The sequence below is a fragment of the Alosa pseudoharengus genome, unplaced genomic scaffold (assembly GCF_046254945.1).
Source record: "Alosa pseudoharengus isolate Yale_2024_CS ecotype anadromous, Long Island Sound unplaced genomic scaffold, YU_APseudo_1.1 YU_APseudo_1.1_scf_20, whole genome shotgun sequence".
Classification (NCBI taxonomy): domain Eukaryota; kingdom Metazoa; phylum Chordata; class Actinopteri; order Clupeiformes; family Clupeidae; genus Alosa; species Alosa pseudoharengus.
In genome coordinates this window covers 6069664-6093632 of record NW_027468664.1, presented here as the reverse complement: position 1 = coordinate 6093632, position 23969 = coordinate 6069664, and the positions used below count along the sequence as shown (strand labels likewise).

Here is a 23969-nt window from a genome sequence, read left to right as displayed (position 1 = left end):
TTTCTCATTATGGTCATGTCCGGTTTTAGTGAAATTGTGGACACCTGCCACATTGACAGATTTACAATTCTGGTTTTAATATAATAGCTTTGTCTCAGGAGCTTCAAGACAGATCGAGGAAGCGACTCGGGGAGCATCACTGTCGGATGTTCAGCAGCCTGCCTCTACTAGCAACAAGGTTTATCTGTTCATTGTTTTATCATCTACAATAAAATAAGCTAATCACCTATCTTGATGCTCAATGATCTTGATCTTCAATACAGACATTAGTACCAAAACACAATGCAACATTCGCCCGTGGAAACCAGATAATCCAACAGAATCTTTATGATGTGTATTCTAAACTAGATGTGCAAAGAAAACAAGATGCAAACATGTTCACACTCACCATATTTGTAAAATATGTTCATTGCTGATATAGAAAAGCATAATATACAGTACAATACAATATTATACATTCTATAGAATACATTATGTATTGCACATACAAAGTGCACAAAAAGATTACACAAATTTGTCAGTTTTGAAAAGAATTAAAGGAGAATTCCGGTGTGATATTGACCTAAAGTGTGTTGAAACATGATACCGAGTGTGAACGTATGTCTCATAGCCCATCTCGGCTTGTCCCCTGCACTCCAAAATCTGGCGCTAGTTAGCCGATGCTAACAATGGTGCTGCTCCGGCATCGGCCTAACCATGCAAATAAATCACTGTTTTACACCATTTACGAGGCTCAATGTATCTCCACACTTCATTGGTAGACTTCCGAGGGCCCTGACATTTAAAACGAGACATTGAGAACTTTGAAAAAGCACTGGTAGTTTACTTACAAGACGATTTATACAGACAGGTCCAGGGATCAGATTCCAAAAATAATTCCGTGGAAATGCATGGATTCCAGTTGCTGCTACTGGAAGAATTATTTTTGGAATCTGATCCCATCATACCTGTTCATTCTTACTTGTCGCTCGACTTATCGTGACTAAATTCAAGATGTCTGCAAACGCTATACTTCGTGAAGGACCTGTCTGTATAAATCGTCTTGTAAGGAAACTACCAGTGCTTTTTCAAAGTTCTCAATGTCTCGTTTTAAATGTCAGGGCCCTCGGACGTCTACCAATGAAGTGTGGAGATACATTGAGCCTCGTAAATGGTGTAAAACAGTGATTTATTTGCATGGCTAGGCCGATGCCGGAGCACCACCATTGTTAGCATCGGCTAACTAGCGCCAGATTTTGGAGTGCAGGGGACAAGCCGAGATGGGCTATGAGACATACGTTCACACTCGGTATCATGTTTCAACACACTTTAGGTCAATATCACACCGGAATTCTCCTTTAATGTAGCCTATAAACCTTCACATGTCAGACAGAGAAGGTGCAGTAGCAGGACATGTAGGCCTATGTTCAGCCCTCAGATTGCGTGTACAGGCAATTCCAGAGTTAAATGCATGGCACCAAATGGCAAAAGCAGTAGGCCTAGGGCCTAGACGACAATGCACCCATCGTGCAAAATTGTAAAACGCGTCCTAAAAATGTAGCTTCGTGATCGTAGGTTAAGAATTCATTATTTCAAGCTCCTTCGATAAATCAGGTACTGTCACGAGGTCATGCTTCAGCATCTCAGGAATTTCCAGTCTGTTGAGATCTCGTCTTTTCACTAATCTCCTGATCACCATCAAACAGCATTCACGTAAAGAGTATACTGCAAAAGATAACAACATTCTTAAGTCTACATCACAAGGACATGAAAGCAGATAACTCTAGAAACAGACATTCTTTCACACAAACTCGCGTCACAGACGTATAGGTCACCGTCCATTTGGAGGTGCATTTTTGGTTATTTAACCATCAGTTAACTTCAAAATAGGCATTTTACTTTGGATGGACAATAGCAATACATCAGTGATTAGGCCTTACGTCAAAAAATCTAGACTGGAGTAACTCAACATTTGACACCTCGGATGTTTAGTGTAAAGACGTCAAATAGCACATTATCATTACCAAATTGATAGCCAAGGAGACAGAAGTGATATGTAGCCTATGGCTATAAAAACTGTGACTTCATTTTACAACTAAACACGAGAAAATACTTTTATAAAAAGTATTATACATTTTATAACCCAATTGAGCCAGCTATGTTATCTCAATGGCAATGCAGCGTTTGTTTGCATCATCAAACGCCCACAAATACCCGTATGTGTGTGTGAAAGAATTGCAGCTTATTATTTTCGACAACCTGAAGATGACAGTCAACTGAAGAAACTGACCTGGTGTTGTAATATTCACTGTGATAAAATCCTTATTTTCTGACAGAGTTGGATAATAAACTTCTTGCTGATTGGCTAAGAGTTTGGCTCCGTTCTCCGTCACCCTAAAAACCCATGGATGCGCTGAAAGTGAGAGAAGCTTTCGTGAGAGATAGTCGGCGACATGAGAGATAGACGTGATTGACTTCTGGCACTACATTTTAACTTACTCAGGAAAGTGTTCATTTGAAGTGTTCCATTCGGTAATATGTCGCCATAAGAGACTGGCTTCCCTTTGAAATCAAGCCACCATGCCCTTGCACGTCTGCTAGACTTGTTAATAAAGATAACATAAGTTCTGGTGTCAGAATTAAGTGATTTTAGTGGCGTTCTTGTCTCCATTTCTGTGAAAATGCAACCAGAGGGAACCAGGAAGTACAGTGTAGGTTAGTGTAAAACCCTTATCCAACACAAGATGGCAGAATTTGTCAATGTGTATGTGGGGGAAGCAAAGGTCGCCTTGGTGATAGTGCACATGATGGGGTTACACATAGACCCAGGCCTACCTACCACATCTTTGCTGATAGTGAAAACAGTGATAGTCCCGTAAGTAAGCCTAAATCTACATGATGTATATTTCTTACCCACAGTTCTGTTGGAAGAGTTTGCCAGTACAATTTGCAATGCAGACACTCCTACAGCTGGCTCAGATAGATAGATAGATATTTTAGTGAGAAGAGATCTCCCTTAAAGTGCTTTCCTTTCTTAGGTTTAAACTCTGGCCACACTCTAAATTGACTGCAGTGAATTAATCAACTTCAGCCCACGAGAAAACCCACTCAGAAACACAAGATGATGGAGAAATCCACTTAGGATTCCTGGGTGGTCTGTATTCTTCTGGGAGACAAGGAGAAATTCTTGGGTGGTGACAGCAAAGCTTTGAAGTCAGAGGTTTTTGTCTTCTTTGAGAAGAAGAAACATTAGCAGTGGAACACTAAGTAAAATATGCTTTGTGTGTTTAAGGAAATAGGCCTACTGTTGCCATGTTGTGAAAGAATGGATTTATATGAAGACCTCATTTTATAATTTAAAGATGTAATAGATATGAATTTGTGACATAGTTAAAAGGGTTTAGGTATTTTCGTGAATTTATTAAACAACAGAAAGATACATTCTTAAGTGCTATATCTGATTGGTATGACGATAACGACTTCAGTGAAGAATGTTATTCCTTCCTGTCTATTTGCAAATTTCAGACTATCCCAGCTCTTGTCTGTCTGCAGGATAGAGTGTAATCATGCACTTTCTCTCAAACCTATGATGGGGTTAGATGCATTAATGCTTGCTTAAACTTTTTCAGGCCATAATTACTTCCAAGTTATCTTATGACCAGCATTAGTTGTTTATGACATATAGGTCCATCACTATGGACTTCAATGACTTTTAAAGCTAGGGAATGCATCTAATGAGTTTCATATGTGTCATAAGTTTATGATCTGGAGAGACATTGTATTTAACAAGCCCAAACTGGTAAAAACACAATGAACACATTTTCAGCATTTCCATTAAGCAAATAAGTGTCTATAGCACATTTTATTGTTTCACTGGGAATGGAAATACTGTTAAAATGTATAAAATCAAGACAGAGTAATGCAGTAAATATAAATGGCTTCCTCTTATTTTAGACCAGAGGGCAATATATTGCTGCAGTGGCACTCCTGCACTAGTTGGGACTGAGTTCAACTCCCTGTAGCGTAGCGTCTCTCTGAGACGGCGGAAATTGCACACCTGTCTCTCTGCTTGTACCAGTTAAAGGGCAAGGATTTGTTTCAAGGCATGGCAGAAGCTGAGAGGGGGTGTAGATATTGTTCCCTTTGGTACTTAAAAACCTTTAAACCTTTTAACAGATCTGAGGCTTGCAGAAGAATCCCTCTAATCTAAAGTCTTCCATATGCGACAAAATTATTGGCTTCCCTGGAGGTTTAAAGCAACACCAAAGAGTTTTTTGTACCTTAAAATAATGTTTCCAAAATTGTTTCCGTGGTTCATCAACTCGTAACAGGGTGAACGGCACTTCTGCATTCGCTTCGCGGCCCTCTATCGGCTATAACCGCACTATGTAAGTTTGCCAGATCGGGTAGCGGGTTTGTAGTTCGATGGAATGAGACATAAGAAACTACAAATTTGACTTGCATGATGTCGCAATACATCGTACTTTCATAAAATCATGCAACATATTCTACCTTGTCTATGGACATCGTTATTTGCAAAGCCGTTGCTGGATAAACAAATAGCGTGGTGCGACAGAGGAAAAGTTCTTTGGTGTTGCTTTAAGCATGTACCACACATCCACTGTCATGAATTGTGCTGTAAATGTAAATGCTATTAAACATGTGTGAACATTTTGCATTTTGATGAAACACAGTAATATTCTTTGGTGAAAGATGAATATCAGGTCATGCAGACTGTTGTCTAAATTAACAGTCCCAATCTCATTGTGATGAAGATTTTTTGTATCTTCTCTGCCCCATGGAAACCTGGACCACTTTCAAGTCTCCTTTTCAGTCTCCTTTTCAACCCTGCCCGTGTTTACTTTCTATTTCCTTTTTGCCATGTTGTGTGTGTGCTCTCTGATGTGAGTTGAAAGATTTCAGTGGATATTGTGGGAGCTTTGAGCCCCTTTAGCCAACTTGGCATCTTAGGACTTTCAGCTCTAAGGGGTGTGAAGAGCTGTATATATTATTTTCACCTCCTCCTTTGTCTGAATGCTTTTGTGTGTCTATCTGAGTACTTGCTGTTGTTTTAGAGATGCAAGGTTTAATCATAGTCTATTCATTAGAAATGTCTGCTTTCAGCTTTTCAGTGTGTTTTCAGAGATGTATGGCCAAATCCATGCTATCAGGCTGGGGCTGACACACTGGCACTGTTAAGACCATTAGCAGTGATAAAAGCCTCCCCACACATCATTCCTGTGCTCACACCCCATTGGGTGCTGTTGGGGTTATAATTTTGCTCCCTATAGTCAGAAACAGACAGTCAGCAGGCAGCCAATGCTGACTTCCCTGGTTTTAGTTTAACATCTCCACACGAGTGCATTTACTTACTACCTGCTACCTTAAATCTGGCTGATTTTCCAGTGGGTGATTGTGTATAGGAGTGGAGCTGAGGGGCGCTCCCAGATAAGACTGCCCATTCTGCGGCCGGGCCTTTGATGTCTTGGTCTCTGCTGCCCTGGCTCTGCATCCTGCCCTGTTCCTTCACTGGGCCAAGAATGGGATGCTCAGTATGGCGTGCTCAGCCCAGGGCCTTTGTTGGTATAGCCATTCTCCACACATGAAGGGGGTTTAATTGGTTGTTCTAGTGCTGGCCCTTCTCCCCCCATCACCCCCCCACCCTAAGAGGCTGAAAGTGGCCCACTGCAAAAGAGCCGAGCCTCTTGCACCACCTCCCTGCTTTTGATTAGGAGGGCAGAAAATGCGTTGTTTCAATAGTGGATTACCCCTGCCTCCACCCTTTGGAAGGGCAGAATAACAAAATGCCAGCTTGGACAATGCTATTTAGAGAGCAACACTGAGGAAAAGAATGAGAGAGGAGATAGAGAGGGGTGCTGTGGAGACACATCATCCGCATGCATTTGATTTTCAGAGCTGCCGAAGAACCGCTGTCCTTCTTGAAACTCACCTCCACATCACAAGAGGTGAGATATTTAGAGGTATAGGCATGATGCTACTTTGCTGTTACTTCTCAAGCAGTAGTCTATAGCTGGGTGTCCTGCTTGTGCAAACGAGAAAAAGTCTAGAGAGAGATGAAACAGAAACGCACACATTCACAGCATTTCTTCTGTTACCACTAGTCCATTTGTCAGTGCATATTTCAAATTCCTGCATGTGTTTTTGTTATTGTTTGATTTCCCCCGTGAAGAGTGACCCAATGGGGCAGGGTGACTCCCCCCCCCCCCCCCCCCAGAGCAGGACAGCCAGGCAGGCTGCTGCTTTACGTGCTGCTGAGCAGTACAAATAATCGGCTGGGTGTCTGTTTATTTGCGCCTGTCGTCTCTGCGCAATGTGTGTGTGTGTGTGTGTGTGTGTGTGTGTGTGTGTGTGTGTGTCTGCTGTGCAGGAACATGGCTGATTGCAGGGCCCTGGTGTCAGACTGAGGTTAATTGCTATAACGTGAGAGATCACAGACTTGTCTGCTCAGGCAGAAACTGAACAGTTGAAGCTCTCTTTCCTTCAACCTTTCCAGGGAGACGACACAGAAATTTGAAACTAGACTATACGCTCATGAAATGGTCTATATTTTTTTTCTGAGGTGTCAAGTTGAATGTCAACACACCTAAGGTGGGAGCATGCTTGGACCGCATATGTCATAAGCATGCATGCAATAAAACTGGGCAAAATCGGATGAGTTTCATTATGTTTTACAATACTACCTTAAAGCAACCAAATAAAGCCACAAATATCACCTCCTATCCAAACATGATCCTTCAAAGTGGAATAAAAATAAAACATTAATCATCTTTGGTTGGCCTATCCCTGAAACGCGTCCTGGTGAAACCCAGCGAGTAGGAGCTCCGTTTTGCGCCTGACCCTGTTCATTCTGTGAGTCAGTGCGTAATTGTCAGTTAGCGTTACCACCACAGCCGGAAGACGGTGAAGTTAAACCCATACGCCATTTATGAATCAGAGGACATGTTCATTAGGAGCAGCAGGTGGTTAAACTGAACCACTTCAGGGAGCCAGAACTTGTTCAGGAAAATTCCTACCCAGTGACTAATGTCAAAAAGAGCACTTTTAGAGGAACAGAAAATCTGATCTTTCCTCAAGGCACGCTCCTAAAAAAGGGTCTCTGGTTGCAGGTGTTACAGCCAAACATGTGAAGGCAGATAGATTACCTAGTGAGAATAACTTAGATTACTTACAACACAGGATCAAAAGGATATAAGCACACATTTTTGTGCTAAAAATGATACCAAAATGAAAACAGGAACTATTTAAATGTAACAAGCCGCCCAAACATCTCTTAATTTTATGTATATATTTTTTATTGCTCCATGTATCTGTAATTAAAATCAAATGTGGGTTGTTATGGAGAAACAGATGCAGACACATGTACACACACGCAGGGAGGGTGTGTGTGTGTCAGTATTGTAAGTAAGCCATCTCTGTGAGAATAGCGGCATTAGAGCCAAAGGGTTCCCTTTTTTCACTGCCAGCAGACAGAACTAGACCCACCACAGTCATTCATAGTTCTGTCAGGAGCAGCACAGTTGTAAAACCTGACCCGCCTTTTTTATTGTCTCTATGGCCCAACGCCCTCTGGAAAAAATGACAAAACAAGTTTCAATGAAAATAACGCTGACGTGTTATCCATCTGCACCCTATGAGGTGTAAGGGATTGGCAGTCATTTGAAAGTGCAGACTGGTCTAGAAGACCATAACTAGAAAGCAGAAATAAGTAACTATTGAACCAGATGCTGGTAAAAATACTATTGTTTGTATGATTATATCCACTGATGTCAAAATAACACTAATAACACATCTGCTACTGCATGATGTGCTGGAAAAACAGTGTATTTGCTACCAAAAAAGTGTTTTGTTTGGAAAGTAGACTGGTGCTACTGGTTGCATCCCTGCTTTACTGTAGCCAACTGTGGTCACCAACAATATCATGCAGACAAGAGCCTTAATCTTAAAGATTCTTTACAGAGAACCAAAGAACAGTAAATAATACATTTGATAATATCTCACCTCTTTGACGCAGTGACTTCAACCTTTTAGTCCAAGTCCCTGCTCTTCACTTTCAGCCCATTTGACCATATACAACAGTCCCTTCTCTATATGAATGGATTCATGCAGTGGCACCTAATGCAATGACCATCCTTCAGTCGACTTCACATTGTGATATCAGATAAATAACAAATAGCCGACATTAGCATTTACAATCATTTATTTCAGTTATACATTAATTACAGTGGAGTGAAAATCTCAAATGTTAAGATTTGTGTACTAAATGTTCATTATCTGAAACTATAATGTAAGCAAAGTACTTCTTCAATGCCCTCTAATATGAAACTATCAAGATATATTTCAGCTTCACATAAAATTATATGAAAAGATAAATACTCTGAAAAATCACCTGGACAAATATAGAGCTAACAAGCTACAGTATTTGTATTGAAAATTAAGGCAGTGGTGTAATACAGATTTGCCAGTGTAAGTGACTGGTATCTATGTGAGTTGAGGTTTCTAAGAAAGATTACAGAAATCCCATCAGCTTGGCCCAGCAGGATGTAATGACTAGACTACTGGTTGCCAAAGGAGCTTTGTATTAGCAACAGGTAACTGAATTCTTCTCTTCTGGCATGTATGTACTACATAGCTTCTCTTTAAAGTATTTGAGGAGTATGTGAAAAGGCTTCAGGACAAACTAAGGGGAACTACTGTATGCCAGTAATTTGAGTCATTCAGCTGGGTGTTTTTCCTTTTTTTAAATTTATAAATGTGGGTTTACACCATAATGTTCTCCATTTATGCCATCTCTGACACTTCAAAATAACAAAATAATAAAAAAAAGACATATGCCTATTAGTCATACACAGACAATTACAATAGTTGATCACTTGACAAAAAGCAAAGCAAAGGAATGCTTTTGAAATGTAATACATTCCATGGCTGCTCATTCACTTCCTAACTCATTGACTCAAGGGCAACAAACATCACAAGGGATGAACCCACAGAATAGCAACAGTAAGTCCTATTTAGCTTTCACCCAGTGGGCCTACAAGCTGTGTTTTGGAGGCCCTAAGGAAACTCCCTACCAGTCTCAAAGCAGCACCTGCACAGCTCTGTACTAACTCTTTTCAGATGGATTTACCATAAATGAAGGGGAAGCGCTACAAGAGGGAGATGGAAGACTGGCCCACTGCATGGTTTATGGTAAGAGGCAGTGGTTCAACATCCCACAGGGTGCCTATGAGTCAGACTGGCATCACCATGGTAATGGTGAATCCTTACAATGGGCGAGGCTGTTTCAAGGAGTGTGAGGAGTTGTGTGTGCATGCTTCTTTTTCTATGTGTGTTTGTGTGTGTATGTGTGTGTGTGTGTGTGTGTGTGTGTGTGGAGGGTGTGTGTGTGTGTGTGTGTCAGCAGCAGCAAGTTGAAATGCTCATACTACATAATTGGACTCCGCAGGCTGACTGGTATCAGTGGTGTCCTTGGATTCCTTGGTTGATGCCACGTGCGGCCTCATCTTGGGGTTGGATGATCGGTGACTGTTGGCTGCACCACCTCGGTACCCTAAGGAAGGAAGAAGCGGTCAGGAAAGTAGGAGGTCAATCTGTAATGAGGCCTCCTGGAACAACCATGGAGATCCTAGTCCACTTATATCTGAAAACATCTTGTTTATCTGTGCATGTTTGCATTCAGTGCCATTTCTTTTGCGCTTTAGGACATTTGTAGCTCCTTTGCAGGGCCATTTGCTTGTGCTGTAGGCATACATTGTGTTCTGCCCAATAAATGAATGTGAGTTTAAAATGCGGTGCAGTTATCTGACTTAATCATTTAAAAACATCCGGACCTATCCACATCCACTTAAGCTAGTGGCATTTAGCCTCTGCGTGAAGACCATGGCCGGATATAACGTTACAGTGGATTATATGTGCTCATCCGTTTACACATGCTAATGAACAGTTGGAGCTTGGGAAAGGCTCTGCGGGGCTGGAGGAACTCTTTGTGGTGTGATTGGGTTTCCTGCTCACTCTTGTTGCAGTGACGTCCATGCCAGCCCTCCTTACACTGGCACCTGTTGGGCTCCACACACGTCCCATGTGCTCCACAGCTGGGCTCACAGACAGCTGCACACACACACACATACACACACACACACACACACATACACACACACACACACACACACACACACACACACACACACACACACACACACACACACACATACGCACACACACACACGCATACATCAGTACATCATGTACACAGACGTCAACATACAGAGAGACACATTGTTTAGTCTTATACAGACCAAGACATGCAGGACTTACATGCATGGTGTCAGTCAAATAGAGTTCAGAAGAACACTACCAATACTTGCACCCCATGGACTGCCCCTCTGTTCACCCATGCATGCGTAATGACACTTAAAGTAAATATAGTATATGCTTATGTGTGTCCAGTGTTTCCCATACATTGACTTATTTGTGGCGGCCCACCACAATATCAACACTGACCACCACACAATAACTTTTCCAGGTTGTACTAAATTGTACTTAAATGTGGTTAGAATCATAACCACACTGCGCTTTTTTTAACTGATTTGTTAAAAACTGTTGCATTCAAGTTAATTCTGCAAACCAACCACCACAAATAGAATTCAATTCTGTGGGAAACACTGGTGTCTGTAGGTAAGCATGCAATGTAATGCAATGTAATATAATGTAATGTACTGTGTAAGCCAGGTCTAATGTCTTACCCTTGGAGCACAGATCTCCATGGAATCCTTTGCTGCATTTACACTTGTTCCTCCCCATGCACTTGCCTCCATTTCTGCACTGCTGGTGACATTTACCTGGACACAGGTGGGGGAACAAAAGCTGTCAGACAAAGTGAATCTACTCTTTGACAGAGGTGCTCATTATCACCACTAAACATTTTTCTTAAGAGAATGTGATTTCAATCAGTCACAAGTGCATTCATTCACATTCTTCATCATGTAAAAAAGCAGCGAGAAATACCAATGAAGTAAATCATCATACCAAGTCGGTGACAAATATATTTCTACAGCTATGCTTGCTGCTTTATAGTGACTGTTTGAAAGTATGGCTCTGGATCCGACTCTTCACTTAGGCAGTCAAAGCGGAAATCAGTCCACCAGTCGGACGGAGCAGAGGCAGAGAGAAACGACAGCAGATGTGTGAAGAGGAAACTCAATGCGCTTGAAAAACACAACGCTGCCGTGAGTGGATTGATCTTTTCTAAACGCTCGGGGATCCCGTTACGCCTGCATATTTGATCAAGACCATCTGAAATTTCAATGGCCCCTTTGTTCTTCCACATATCACTGAAACCCATATCCGTGGAAAGAGACAATAGGGGACGCCTTAAAAGAAACACGTCTGAGGGACCATAACTGGTACTGCTTTACCTCAAAGCCAGTTTTGACATGAGCCGAACATGATACGATAAACGAACAGAGGGCATTAATAGGCTTGGTGTTCATGTAAATATTTCAGAGAGGGCTTTTTGATATTGCTGTGTTTTCTTTTCCAACAGTCCTCTGGCACCAGACGAGATTACGCAAATTGCTGGTATATGCCACACTTTGAACTTTAAACTCAGGAGAGTGAAAACATCCTGTGTTGGACACAGCAGGATGCAATTTGGACGTGGGTCTGGGCCACTCGGACAGGGCCCCGCCACACGAGCTCCGGGCCAGTAAGCCGGCTTTACAGCAATCCAAACAAACTTCAAGACCCATGTTAATCAAAGCAGTTAACGGACTGTTGTTTTATTATTCATGACACATGCTTTATTAAAACTCTGAGTGTACACTCCTTGGTCATACGATGTCCTGGGGCAGCATATGAATGCATATAGTTAATGCATTGCCAACAGGGAGCCCCAGTTTCTCCTAGCGACGGAGGACGGGAAACAGCCCCAGTGGTGATACTGCATGGCGTCATTGGCTACAACACAGGGAGGCCTGAGCCCCTGGCACGAGAGTGAGAACACACGTTGGGTTTATTTGGGAAACTGGGCACAGGGTGTTATATGGGTGGTGATGTCATCTGTAGACAATGCTTCCCACCCACTCTCTCATTCTCCCAGTAACCCCCCCCCCCAGCCCCCCCCCCCCCCTGCAGGAGAAACAGACCATCACTGGGTTCACCTGCTCAAAACTGCCCTGTCTCTCCACACAGAGCTCGTATGAGTGCAGATGGCTGTGGAACTGTCAAGGATGGTGACAGATAGAGTAATGATGTACCACATGTAACCCAGGTGTGTATGTGTGTGTGTATGTGTGTGTGTGTGTGTGTGTGTGTGTGTGTGTGTGTGTGTGTGTGTGTGTGTGTGAGTGTGTGTGTGTGTGTGTGTGTGTGTGTGTGTGTGAGTGTGTGAGTTGTGAGTGTGTGAGTGTGTGTCTCTGTGTGAGTGGTGTGTGTGTGTGTGTGAGTGTGTGTGAGTGTGTGTGTGTGTGTGTGTGTGTGAGTGTGTGTGTGTGTGAGTGTGTGTGTGTGTCTCTGTGTGTGTGTGTGTGTGTGTGTAGTGTGTGTGTGTGTGTGTGTGTGTGTGTGTGTGTGTGTGTCTGTGTGTGTGTGTGTGTGTGTGTGTGTGTGTGTGTGTGTGTGTGTGTGTGTATGTATGTATATATATACTCACTGATTTCACAACGGCTTCCCTCATAGCCCGCGGGGCAAATGCACTTTCCAGGGTGAAAGCAGGTCCCCCCATTTAGACAGGTGGTGGTGCAGTTTGCTACAAACAAACCCCATGTATGGTTTAAGTTTTGCACTGGACGGAACAAAATGGGCAGTGTATGATGATACTGACCCGTGTTGACAGCACGTACCTTTGTCACAGCTGGCGCCGTAGTAGCCGGGCGGACAGAGGCACACGCCGGGGCTCATGCACAGGCCCCCGTTAAGACACCGCGGGGAGCACAGGGCTGATGGGACAGGACAGCACAGGATGACCAGAGCACAAGTGACCACAGGACACACAGAGACACAGACACACACACACACACACACACACACACACACACACACACACACACACACACACACACACACACACACACACACACACACAGAGACAGCACAGGATGACCAGAGCACAAGTGACCACAGGACACCACAGGACAGCACAGGATGACCAGAGCACAAGTGACCACAGGACACACAGAGACACACACACACACACACACACACACACACACACACACACACACACACACACACACACACACACACACACACACACACACACAGAGACAGCACAGGATGACCAGAGCACAAGTGACCACAGGACACCACAGACACACACACACACACACACACACACACACACACACACACACACACACACACACACACACACACACACACACAGAGACAGCACAGGATGACCAGAGCACAAGTGACCACAGGACACACAGAGACACACACACACACACACACACACACACACACACACACACACACACACACACACACACACAGCACAGGATGACCAGAGCACAAGTGACCACAGGACACACAGAGACACAGAGACACACACACACACACACACACACACACACACACACACACAGAGACAGCACATGGATGACCAGAGCACAAGTGACCAGTGAGTGAGTAGTGCCGATGCAGGAATATGGTGACAATCTCTGCTACCTCTAGTGTTACCAATTCATACAGACATCTGCAGGAGGCACTAAAGATCTTAAGTTGTCTCCTGTTTATGTTTTTTTTTTCTCTTTTGAGTCATTCACATTTACAAAAATGACTTTTCCTCTGATGTACACAGGCAGAGATAAACTTGCATACTTACAACATTACAAATGGTACAACTAAGCAAAACCAAGCTTAACCAAAACCAAACTGATTCTAAATGAGTTTCACATTAACCTTTTCATTTCACATATGCATGGGCTCATTTGTACACCTATAGTCTTTCCTCTTGTTTTTTTCTTCTTCTTTTAAGTCATCATAGATATATATATAGATATATAGATAAACTATTCATGATCTTGTTTAATTAAAAAACTGAAAGGTTCATTATAAAGGATGGATAAATGAAAAATGCTGTTTCTGGATAGTTTGGTCTGGGTGCCGTGGCAGTGCGCATTAAAGGGGCGCATAAAGGAAATTAAAAGCATTTCAGTTCTTCTGGAAAGCTCTCTGAAACCACTCTACAAAGCTGTAAATAGATGAAAAACATATGTTTGTGCCACACAACCTGCTGGGTATTATTTTTTTTCGACTTGGAAAACTTTCAAAATACATATGCCTTCTTTTTCCACGGCTTGCATGTATCAGGCTGAACACTACTATGTAATTTACAATGCCTGGTGATGTGTGGCTTGCAGGCCAGGCAGAATTACCACAGCTGTAACCTTTATACACACTTTCAACCACAAACTAATGCCTTTTTATACATGTAAAGAATATTAGCCAGACTGAATGGGTTGAGGAAAGTGGTCTTGTTCCTGTCTTATGCTGGTTTTGTTGTGGCATTTTTACAAGGCTAGACTTGCCCCTGATCATTGGACCTAAAATACCATGAGACTAAAGCTGTACCTTTCTCACAGTGTGGCCCATAGAAACCATCTTGGCATTCACAGACGTGTCTTTCATTGCAGAAGCCTCCATTGCGACATCCACCGGGACACTTTGCTGCAGATGAGGGGAACAGAGAAAGACATATAGTAAATATTTACTTGTCTGTTGCCATCCTAAAGGAGCCACCCATCATCTGTTAACTACAGTGTGGAAATGTCTTTGAATTCCAGACAAAGAGAGATGGCCTCTGCGGGTGTTAAATAGGTGCTTTTAGTGAGGCTGTTAAAAGGGATGGTTGGTGTGACTGGCCGAATTAGCGTGTGAGATATCTGTTGAATGTTCTGGGCCATTTAACTCATATTATGTCCAAAGTCAAACCATATCAGTCACAACAGTCTGAAGTCAAAGACATAGGTGCACCTGGCAGACTTGGTTTTACCCAAATTCCTCTCATTCTACCAACAAAAGCAATGTCTCCGAGATCCACAACTGTTGACCAGCTTGCCCTGAGGAAATCTGGCAGCAGTCCTTCCGTCTCGGAAATACAAGCCGTCTAGTCTTTTATAAAACACTGCCTTTGTCTCCTGAGCTTACAAAACATATCCTGTCTGGCCGATCCAGGTTCTACCAAAGCATTATTTATTTTTCGTTCACTCCATAACAAATATTTATTTAACTTCAAATTCTTGCCTATGCACATCATTCCTCTCTAATCACAGTAATCAAGCCCTATACTATGTCAAACGGCTTGACTCGAAACCATAGCATCGCTAATTACTATGTTAACTTTGCCACTCTCTTGCCTACAATTACAATAAGGAGACTTGAGAGGAATTCCACGAGACCGCTGTTCCCCAAACGTTTTTCCAAGGCAGTCCTCAGCTGTCACCCCTGAAAGATGTTGCTTCCTCTCAGTCAAGATGGATCATTTGATCTGGGATGTGAGTGAGGATGTGGGGGTGCGCTGGAGGGGTGCAGAGAATGAGGGGTGTGTGTGTGTGTGTGTGTGTGTGTGTGTGTGTGTGTGTGTGTGTGTGGAGTGAATGAAGGTTGTGTGTGTGTGTGTGTGGAGAGAAGAGTTCTCTCACTTCTAAAGCTGCAGCTGGCAAAGTTCACATGACATCATTAAGCAGTAATGATGGCCTCTGCGAAGAACCAGGAGTGCCAAACATCCTACATCACTCACCCACTCACTCACTCACTCACTCACCCACTCACTCACTCACCCACTCACTCACTCACTCACCCACTCACCCACTCACTCACTCACCCACTCACTCACTCACTCACTCACTCACTCACTCACTCACCCACTCACCCACCCACTCACTCACTCACCCACTCACTCACTCACCCACTCACTCACCCACTCACTCACTCACTCACTCACCCACCCACTCACTCACTCACCCACTCACCCACCCACTCACTCACTCATTCACTCACTCACCCACTCACTCACTCACTCACCCACTCACCCACCCACTCACTCACTCATTCACTCACTCACCCACTCACTCACTCACTCACTCACCCACTCACTCACCCACTCACTCACCCACTCACCCACCCACTCACTCACTCACTCACCCACTCACCCACTCATTCACTCACTCACCCACTCACTCACTCACCCACTCACTCACCCACTCACTCACTCACTCACCCACTCACCCACTCACTCACTCACTCACTCACTCACTCACCCACTCACTCACTCACCCACTCACTCACCCACTCACTCACTCACTCACCCACTCACCCACTCACTCACTCACTCACCCACTCACCCACCCACTCACTCACTCACTCACCCACTCACCCACTCATTCACTCACTCACTCACTCACTCACCCACCCATTCACTAACCCACTCACTCACTCACTCACTCACTCACTCACTCACCCACTCACTCACTCACTCACTCACTCACTCACTCACTCACTCACTCACTCACTTACCCACTCACTCAGTTATGGGCTCTCTTTCTCTAATTCATTCTAATCATGAAAGGGTGTGACTTCTCTTTAAACATCTCCGTATACTTCAAGCACTATTTCAGAGAAGTAATTATCAACACAAACTAGACTTACTATGACGTACAATTATTTCCATTTATATTAGGTTAAACCATGACATTTCTGATTACACTTCAACAACAACACTCTTACACAGCACAACCTAGGCTTACATTACATTATGTGCTTACATAATTGCAAAAGGGTTCTCGACTGTTGTAGAAAGAAATGGCTGATCTTTACAGTTTTTCTCGATTGCTTTTACCTGCTTAAGTAAACTGGAACCCACTTGGTCTTCATGACTACTTTCTTTGCACAGCAGAAGTCATCTCTTGTGAATGTGTTCACACATTTTCATTGAGTTCACACATTTCTCACACCCTTTTGCAAAACAGTTAGCACAGGTGTCATTCAAAAGCCCCAAACTCTATTGGTTTTCCCATGCTAAACAAAAGGAAAACATCTTTTCACAGATGGTATAGATTCCTTGCATAAGTCTAAATCTCTGATACACCTGTGTGAAACTCCTTTGCACAATTCTTCAATCAGCAATCATTCATTATACATAAGAGATGTCTGTTTTGTGTTGCTATTTGCAAGTATGGATCTAATGCACATTTAGACAAAGTACTGTATTGCCTATTTGGTGGAGAAAACAGTACAAAAGGTGTTTACTGTAGGTTTATTTCGATGAAAGTTGTAGTTCAATGAAATTTACTGTATCTTGCTAGGTATTTACTGTATGTCTTACATGTCAATGGCAGTTGTAGTGTTTGAAGGGAAGAATTGCTTTTGCTGCATGTTTTAAGTGTTTTGAGAGAGTAACAGCCTTTTGCAAGCAAAATGTGTCATTTTGTCCAGAGTGCTTTTGTTCAGACACGGGTGTTAACTGTTTTGAGAGCGTGATTTCAGAGTTGACACAGGTATCAAAACGATCGAGAAAAACTGTAATAAATTATTTTTTTACAGTATTCAGTAAATTTTGTCTTTTCACAGTTTTTTTCTGATACCAGAAAAATGACTAAGTAATGGAACAGACATAGCAAAAATGCTCATTTTGAGAACTAGATTTTGCATTTTGTTGTCAAGTGTGTAATGATTGATTAAAGAGTGTTTTTGAATTGGCAACAAGTTGTAGTGTTTGAAGGCAAGATTTGCTTTTGCTGCATGTTTTAAGTGTTTTGAGAGAGTAACAGCCTTTTGCAAGCAAAATGTGTCATTTTGTCCAGAGTGCTTTTGTTCAGACACGCGTGTTAACTGTTTTGAGAATGTGATGTCAGAGTTGACACAGGTATCAAAACGATCGAGAAAAACTGTAATGCAATATCTACATTGCCCATTATCAGCAACCATTCATCCAATGTTCCAAAGGCACATTCTGTTTACTAATCTGATATCATTTTAAAAGGCTAACTGAGAAAACATTGGAGAACCCTTTTGCAATTATGCAAGCACATAATGTAATCTGAAAACTGCTGCCCTGATTAAAAAACTATGCAACTGATCTGAGCTGGTATTCTGTCTATAATGGAGTGGAATGAAAATTTCTAAGTGGCCCCAAAATTTTGACTGGTAGTGTATATGTACATATAAGGTGTAATAGTATGTAAACTTGGGTTGTGCTGTATACGAGTGTTGTTGTTGAAGTGTAATCAGAAATGTCATGGTCTAACCTAATATAAATGAAAATAATCGTACATCATAGTAAGTCTAGTTTGTGTTGATAATTACTTCTCTGAGTGTATGTTATATATGCTATTTATAATTATATTATTTGCATATTACCATCTGCACTATCAGCTCTCACTTGAGTGGTACTCCAAGTGCACCAACATTGTGCATACACCCAAGAGCAATAATCCAAAAGCTAATTCATTAAATTGTATTGTCTAATGTCTTTGTTATTGTATAGTGTATACGTATTGTATTCCATTGTCTCATTGTATTGTATGCAGCCCAACACATTGATTTCAGCTCCACATCATAGTGTGCAGAGTGCGAACCAGTGAGTGACCAGTGTGTTTCATACTCATTCAGTGTGACGACCGCTGAGAGTATTTACGGGTGTATCTACTCATATCATCACAAATGCATTGATTTGGGACTCTGGCACATCATTCTTTTTTTTTTTCTTGAATTCCAGCAGTCAGACCACTAAAATGTGGCTCTCTAAATTAACTGTTGGCATGATGAGTAGTAGCAGATGCGATGTGTTATTACACTGCACATGTCCCTGTGTTCTGGGCCACAGACCGCAACAATTGTCTGTCATCAAACTGGGTCCCGAGATCTTCCTTGTCCCTGTTCCCATTCAAACCCGGTACTTTCATCATGACTGCTGTGGAGATTCAGCTCCTAATTTGGCATCTTATACTTATATACTACGGCCAAAGAAGCCTTTACAATAAGAATGGGTAGACAACACCCCGCTCAAGCAGCCATTTTCATCTCTGCTGTGTGTCTGAGGTACAGCCTTTGGTGTTCCGGAATGTTTTAAGTGTATATTCTGTTTACAGTGGGGAACAAGGATTCAAACTCTTTTTGGACGTGCTGTTGCTTAGACTTAGTCCAACAACCTCTGGACCACACAGAGTACTTTTCACAGTCCTCCCTACCCAGTGTCCCCAACGTCCAACGTACACTGGAATCTCACCTCTCTGGCAGGTTTTGAAGAAGATGGCATTGTGTGGAGTCCTCAGGATGACGTTGCCACCACCATCCATGACCAGTATGGTGACCTCAAAGGCAGCTACGCCATCCTGATCGCCTCGGCAGGGAAAGCCCACCTGAACCACTGATTACAAAACAGATTTCCATTGAATGCATTATACTGAAATCAGATCTCATATAAGCCTCATATAAGCACCTCATCTCTAAGCTGTATTTGTTTACAAAGCACAATACACAGTATAAAATATGTCGAGTACACTGAGAGAATTTGGCTCATCTCCATGAAAAACCCTCTGAAGTCTTCAAAGCTCTCTTATTGCGTATTCTGACATGGGGTATTAGAAACCTGCTGGACAGAACACTATCACAATCTCTATTCACTATCAAAACATGTTTTGTTATACTTTGCTATGGATACACATTATATCACTTCTTTTACCAAAGGAGATGAATGTATCTGTATGTTCAGAGTATCCCAACCTGAGGCCTTGTGTGGCACTGAGCCAAGTAAAGGAACGTTGACGACTGGATCATCCATGATGTCTTTATCTAGAGAGCGAAGGGTCTGGAACTCGTAAAAATATTCTGCCTATAAATAAACATAACATGGAGACTTTGTTAATTTTGAAAGCTCTTCAAGTCCTATAATCATGCAGAATGGTACAGAATAAAATGGTTAATGATCCCACAAAACCTCTGGAGACTCACTGTTGAAGCAGTATTATGAAGATGAAACAAAATAGTCGTGCATAGTATAACAACAATGTAACGATAGATGCCACAAAACCACATGGCTCTCCACTCTCACCCATGCTCAGCTCCTAGTCAGTGTAAGGTGTTTTTTCCTATAGACCCTTTCAATGTGTGGAAGTTTAATCTGCCTAAGGAGCTGCTGACCACTTTCTACTCAGCCATCATTCAATCTGTCTTCTGCACCTCCATCACTGTCTGGTTTGGGTCAGCCACCAAATGGGACAGGGCCAGACGGCCAACGGCCAATTAGGGCTGCAGAGAGGATCTTTGAAGATGACCTTCCCTCCATCCAGGATCTGTACTGGTCCGGGGTCAGGAAAAGGGCAGCAAAAATCTCTGCAGACTGGTCACAAACTGTTCAACCTCCTTCCCTCAGGTAGGCGATACAGGGCACTGTTCCCCAAAACCAGCCGACACAAAGACAGCTTCTTTCCCCATGCAGTCACTCTGTTGAATTCTCAGAAATAGCCCCCACCCTTACACTGAACTTACGCTCATCTAGGCTATATTACAATTACAATTACAATGTAGGCTATATTACAATTACAATATTGTTATAATACACTGCACTGAACTGCCTTGCACTATATTTATATTTAAATCTAAAATCTCAGTCTATATTAACATTGCACTATTTCTTCCCTCTCTTCAATTGTTATTGTTATTGTATATTTTTTGTATATTTTATTGTATTGCCATATTGTATATTGTTAACAGTAGCCTATTTTGTATATTTCTTACTGTCCTTTCTGTTTTTATTCTTATATGTAAAGTGATTATTGTGTAATTTGAGAGCAGTGTGTACTGGAGTCAAATTCCTTGTTTGTATACGCAAACCTGGCCAATAAAGCTGATTGTGATTTTATTCTGTTCCTAGGTTTCCGGTTGAAACACTGAAAACCAACGCAGATACTTCCACTACTAAAATTATTCGGACTTTAGTTTACAAAATGTCAACATTAAAACATCTCCAAGTTACCATTGGCACAATGTTATTTTCGGTGCCACCAGAAATGCCTTTGGAACGCACATGTTTATTTATGCTGTTCTGTGGAAAATGAATGAGTGAGCGAACCGAAAATATCACCTGAAAATGTACAGTCTCCACTCTTGTCTACAGATCTGAATGAATAAGCCATTCCACTTCTTTGAGAGAGATTTGTGTGGTTGTGAAAAAGTTCATCTATTGCCATGCCATTAGTCTTTCCTCTCTAAATGATGTCCTCAAGTCTTTTGAAAATTACACACTTGTCAAATAACAGCGATGGCAACTGCGAAACACACAAAGGGAGATGAAAGGAAAAAAGCAGTGATTTCTCCTCTCTCCCAATTTCACTGTGTAAAAGCAGCACAACGTTTGATGAAGGAAAAAGTACACAGCCCGTGTGGAGAGCCATGCTAATCCTGCAGCTGAATGCTAATAACCAACACAGATAACTGGCGGCCAGCCTTTTATGCCTGAAGCCTTTGTTCTTAAGCCTTGGCGGCTGGCTTTGAAGTGTGGGGGCAACAGGGCCCAGGAAAGCAAGGTCTCTCTCTCTCTCTCTTGCTCTCTCTCTCTCTCTCTCCTTCTCTCATGCACCTAGTTGACATGCAACTTGTGGATTCTAAAATGCTCATTCACATCATTCATTAGGGGACTAACCCCATAGTTTTCACAACAACAACAACCACAACAAAAAGAAGAAACCCTGGAGTAAGAAAACAACCACAACAAGGTGGGTGGAGTTCTAAAAGATTCCCTTGAAGCAGATGTGCTGCAAAATTACATTACACAATTCCCCTGAGAATGTCCAGTAAAACATTTTAAGGTTTTGTTGCATTGTATATAAACGTATTGCTTTCCTGGAATTATCTGCAACCTACAACAATAATGAAATAGCCTACAATGAAATGGTTGCATAATGCTCCCTAAAACCAGGTCAGTTAACTTTTGATGCGATAAGGATACACCGTCACCACAGGGACTGTAGTTAACCATTTTGTCACTACCATTCCCAAAGCTGTGACTAACAAAAGATTATCAACAAGCAATAACAACACACAAAGTGATCCCAAATGGAACTTTCCCCTTCCAATAAAGCGGAGCTTCTGGCACGCGTCTGAGAATTTGACCAATGTTTTCGATGCGCAGATGGGCCAGATGTTTGGCACATGCCCGCAGAGGCGGGATTTCGGCAGCTTTTCGCTTTGATCCTCGGACGCAGGTCTACCACACCAAGATGTCAAATACCGCAAGAGATGGGAATTACATTATTAAAAAGGATTAAGCAACATTTTGGGCAGGATGAAACAATAAATACCTGAAAATGCGGTGGCACTTAAATAACCCCTGAGGGGAGCATCTCTGTTAACCTACCCTCTATTATGGCAAGTGTACAGTATAGGCTACATCTGTTTACAGACCGCATGTTTTCGGAAGTTGTAGCCTAGGCAATTTCAACTCATAGCAGTTGCCAAGACTGCCGGTAGGACAGTTTCATGGCAACAGCTTTATAAGACTATCCTACAACTTCAATTTCACCATAAGCTTCTGTTGGACAAGTCATATCATGAGTCATTGTCATGAAAAGTTATGATATGCTCGTGTTAAAAGGTCGTTAAATATAAAAAGTATCTCTATATAACAGTGCTAGGCTATACTGAAAGTATACAGTACCTGCCCTGTTGCTTGCCAGGTGAAGTTCACGTGGTGTATATTGACAGGAATTGCTGGCATCCTCTGTTGTGCTTTTTTGAAGTCGTGAGTAAATGGGGCCATTTTTGCCTCTGACACAATTAAAATGTCCTCTTCAAAACCTGTGGAATCATTAAGCAACCTTAGAGACATGCATAACACATGACGAATAGAAGGTATGCTACGAGTTTTAGTTTAGTAGGCTATGTAAAAGTAATGCAGAATATTTCAGGTTATTGCAGAAAATTAATTCGTAGTTAAGAATACTCAAAGTTGCACATCTTTCGGGACTATGATGCAGATAATTGCATTGCTTTCGCCATTTACCAATTAGTATCCTAGCCTGGTTGGCATCGATCCACATGTACAAACTTCCTTGCTCTTGGGCAGCCTCGGTTACCAAACTTCCCAAAAGTAGAATAAAGCTCGCCTTTAGGCGGAATAGTAAAGCAGGTGTCTTAGAAGCCATTCCGCTCAGGTAGCTCTAAATTGCGCTATAAATGGTCGATGTCTCTGCCTGGGTCTCTTCCTCGTGTCCTTACAACTGAATGCCTCTAGTCCTGGATTGACAGAATGAAATGCCAGAACTGCGTCGCAAGCTACTTGTATTCAAAGGGCTTTGTAGGATGGATAGTCTTCCACAAGGTGGCGCAAGAAGACAATTGGGAGGCTATATGATATTGCCAATCACAGTATTTATTGTAGTGTATATCAATATCACAGTATTTATTGTAGCACTTATATCAATATCATACGGTCATGACACAGCCTGTTGCTAAATAATAATTTGTTTCAAGAAAAGAGCCATAACTGAATTGGACTAAAAAATAGGCTGACTTCCATTCTCACATGATGGACATGAATCTTTATTTCACAGACTTAGGTAAAAATGCCAGTTGATCATGTCGAATCATGTTATTTAGCCCTGTGTGACAAAAAATTCTGTAGGCTACCCTATCTTATATTTGATAGTTTTAGGTCTTTCAAGAGGGGTCTAAAGGCATATCTCAACAACTTAGTTCAAGCACTTTTTATGCGTTATGGTTTGTATTGTAGGCCTATTGTTTTTCATTAGGCTGTTGATTGACAGTGTTGTTTATTATTGATATTCTTCTTAATGTAGTCTTACCATGCTAGTTATTGTTATTATATTATTGATTGAATGGACATTATTGTTAATTAGCCTGTTGCTATTCTCCTTAATGTAGTCTGACCGACATTGTAAATTGTTCCCTGTTAAATTTAAGACTATTATATTGTTTTGTATTTGCATGTCACTTTGGAGGCGTCTTCCAAATCC

The 23969-nt window shown here is 42.1% G+C and overlaps 1 protein-coding gene across 1 annotated transcript; it reads right to left on the bottom strand.

Moving 5' to 3' along the window:
* Positions 1 to 8201: 8201 nt before the first annotated feature.
* Positions 8202 to 23224, bottom strand: wif1 (wnt inhibitory factor 1). The gene is made up of 10 exons (XM_076297269.1): positions 22997 to 23224; positions 22652 to 22791; positions 19720 to 19828; positions 19223 to 19363; positions 14569 to 14664; positions 12837 to 12932; positions 12647 to 12742; positions 10740 to 10835; positions 10009 to 10104; positions 8202 to 9547 (listed from the first exon to the last, which is right to left on the bottom strand). The coding sequence occupies exons 1-10, from the start codon at positions 23136 to 23138 to the stop codon at positions 9417 to 9419; spliced, it is 1143 nt and encodes a 380-aa protein (XP_076153384.1). The 5' UTR covers positions 23139 to 23224; the 3' UTR covers positions 8202 to 9416.
* Between the last annotated feature and the right edge of the window lie 745 nt (positions 23225 to 23969).

Coding starts and splice junctions, on each gene's coding strand:
- wif1 (XM_076297269.1), bottom strand. CDS start 23,138: ATGGCTTCTAAGACACCTGCTTTACTATTCCGCCTAAAGGCGAGCTTT. Junction 22,792..22,996: donor CCAGGCTAGGATACTAATTG/GTAAATGGCGAA, acceptor ATGATTCCACAG/GTTTTGAAGAGGACATTTTA. Junction 14,665..19,222: donor CTTCAAAACCTGCCAGAGAG/GTGAGATTCCAG, acceptor CCTCATCTGCAG/CAAAGTGTCCCGGTGGATGT.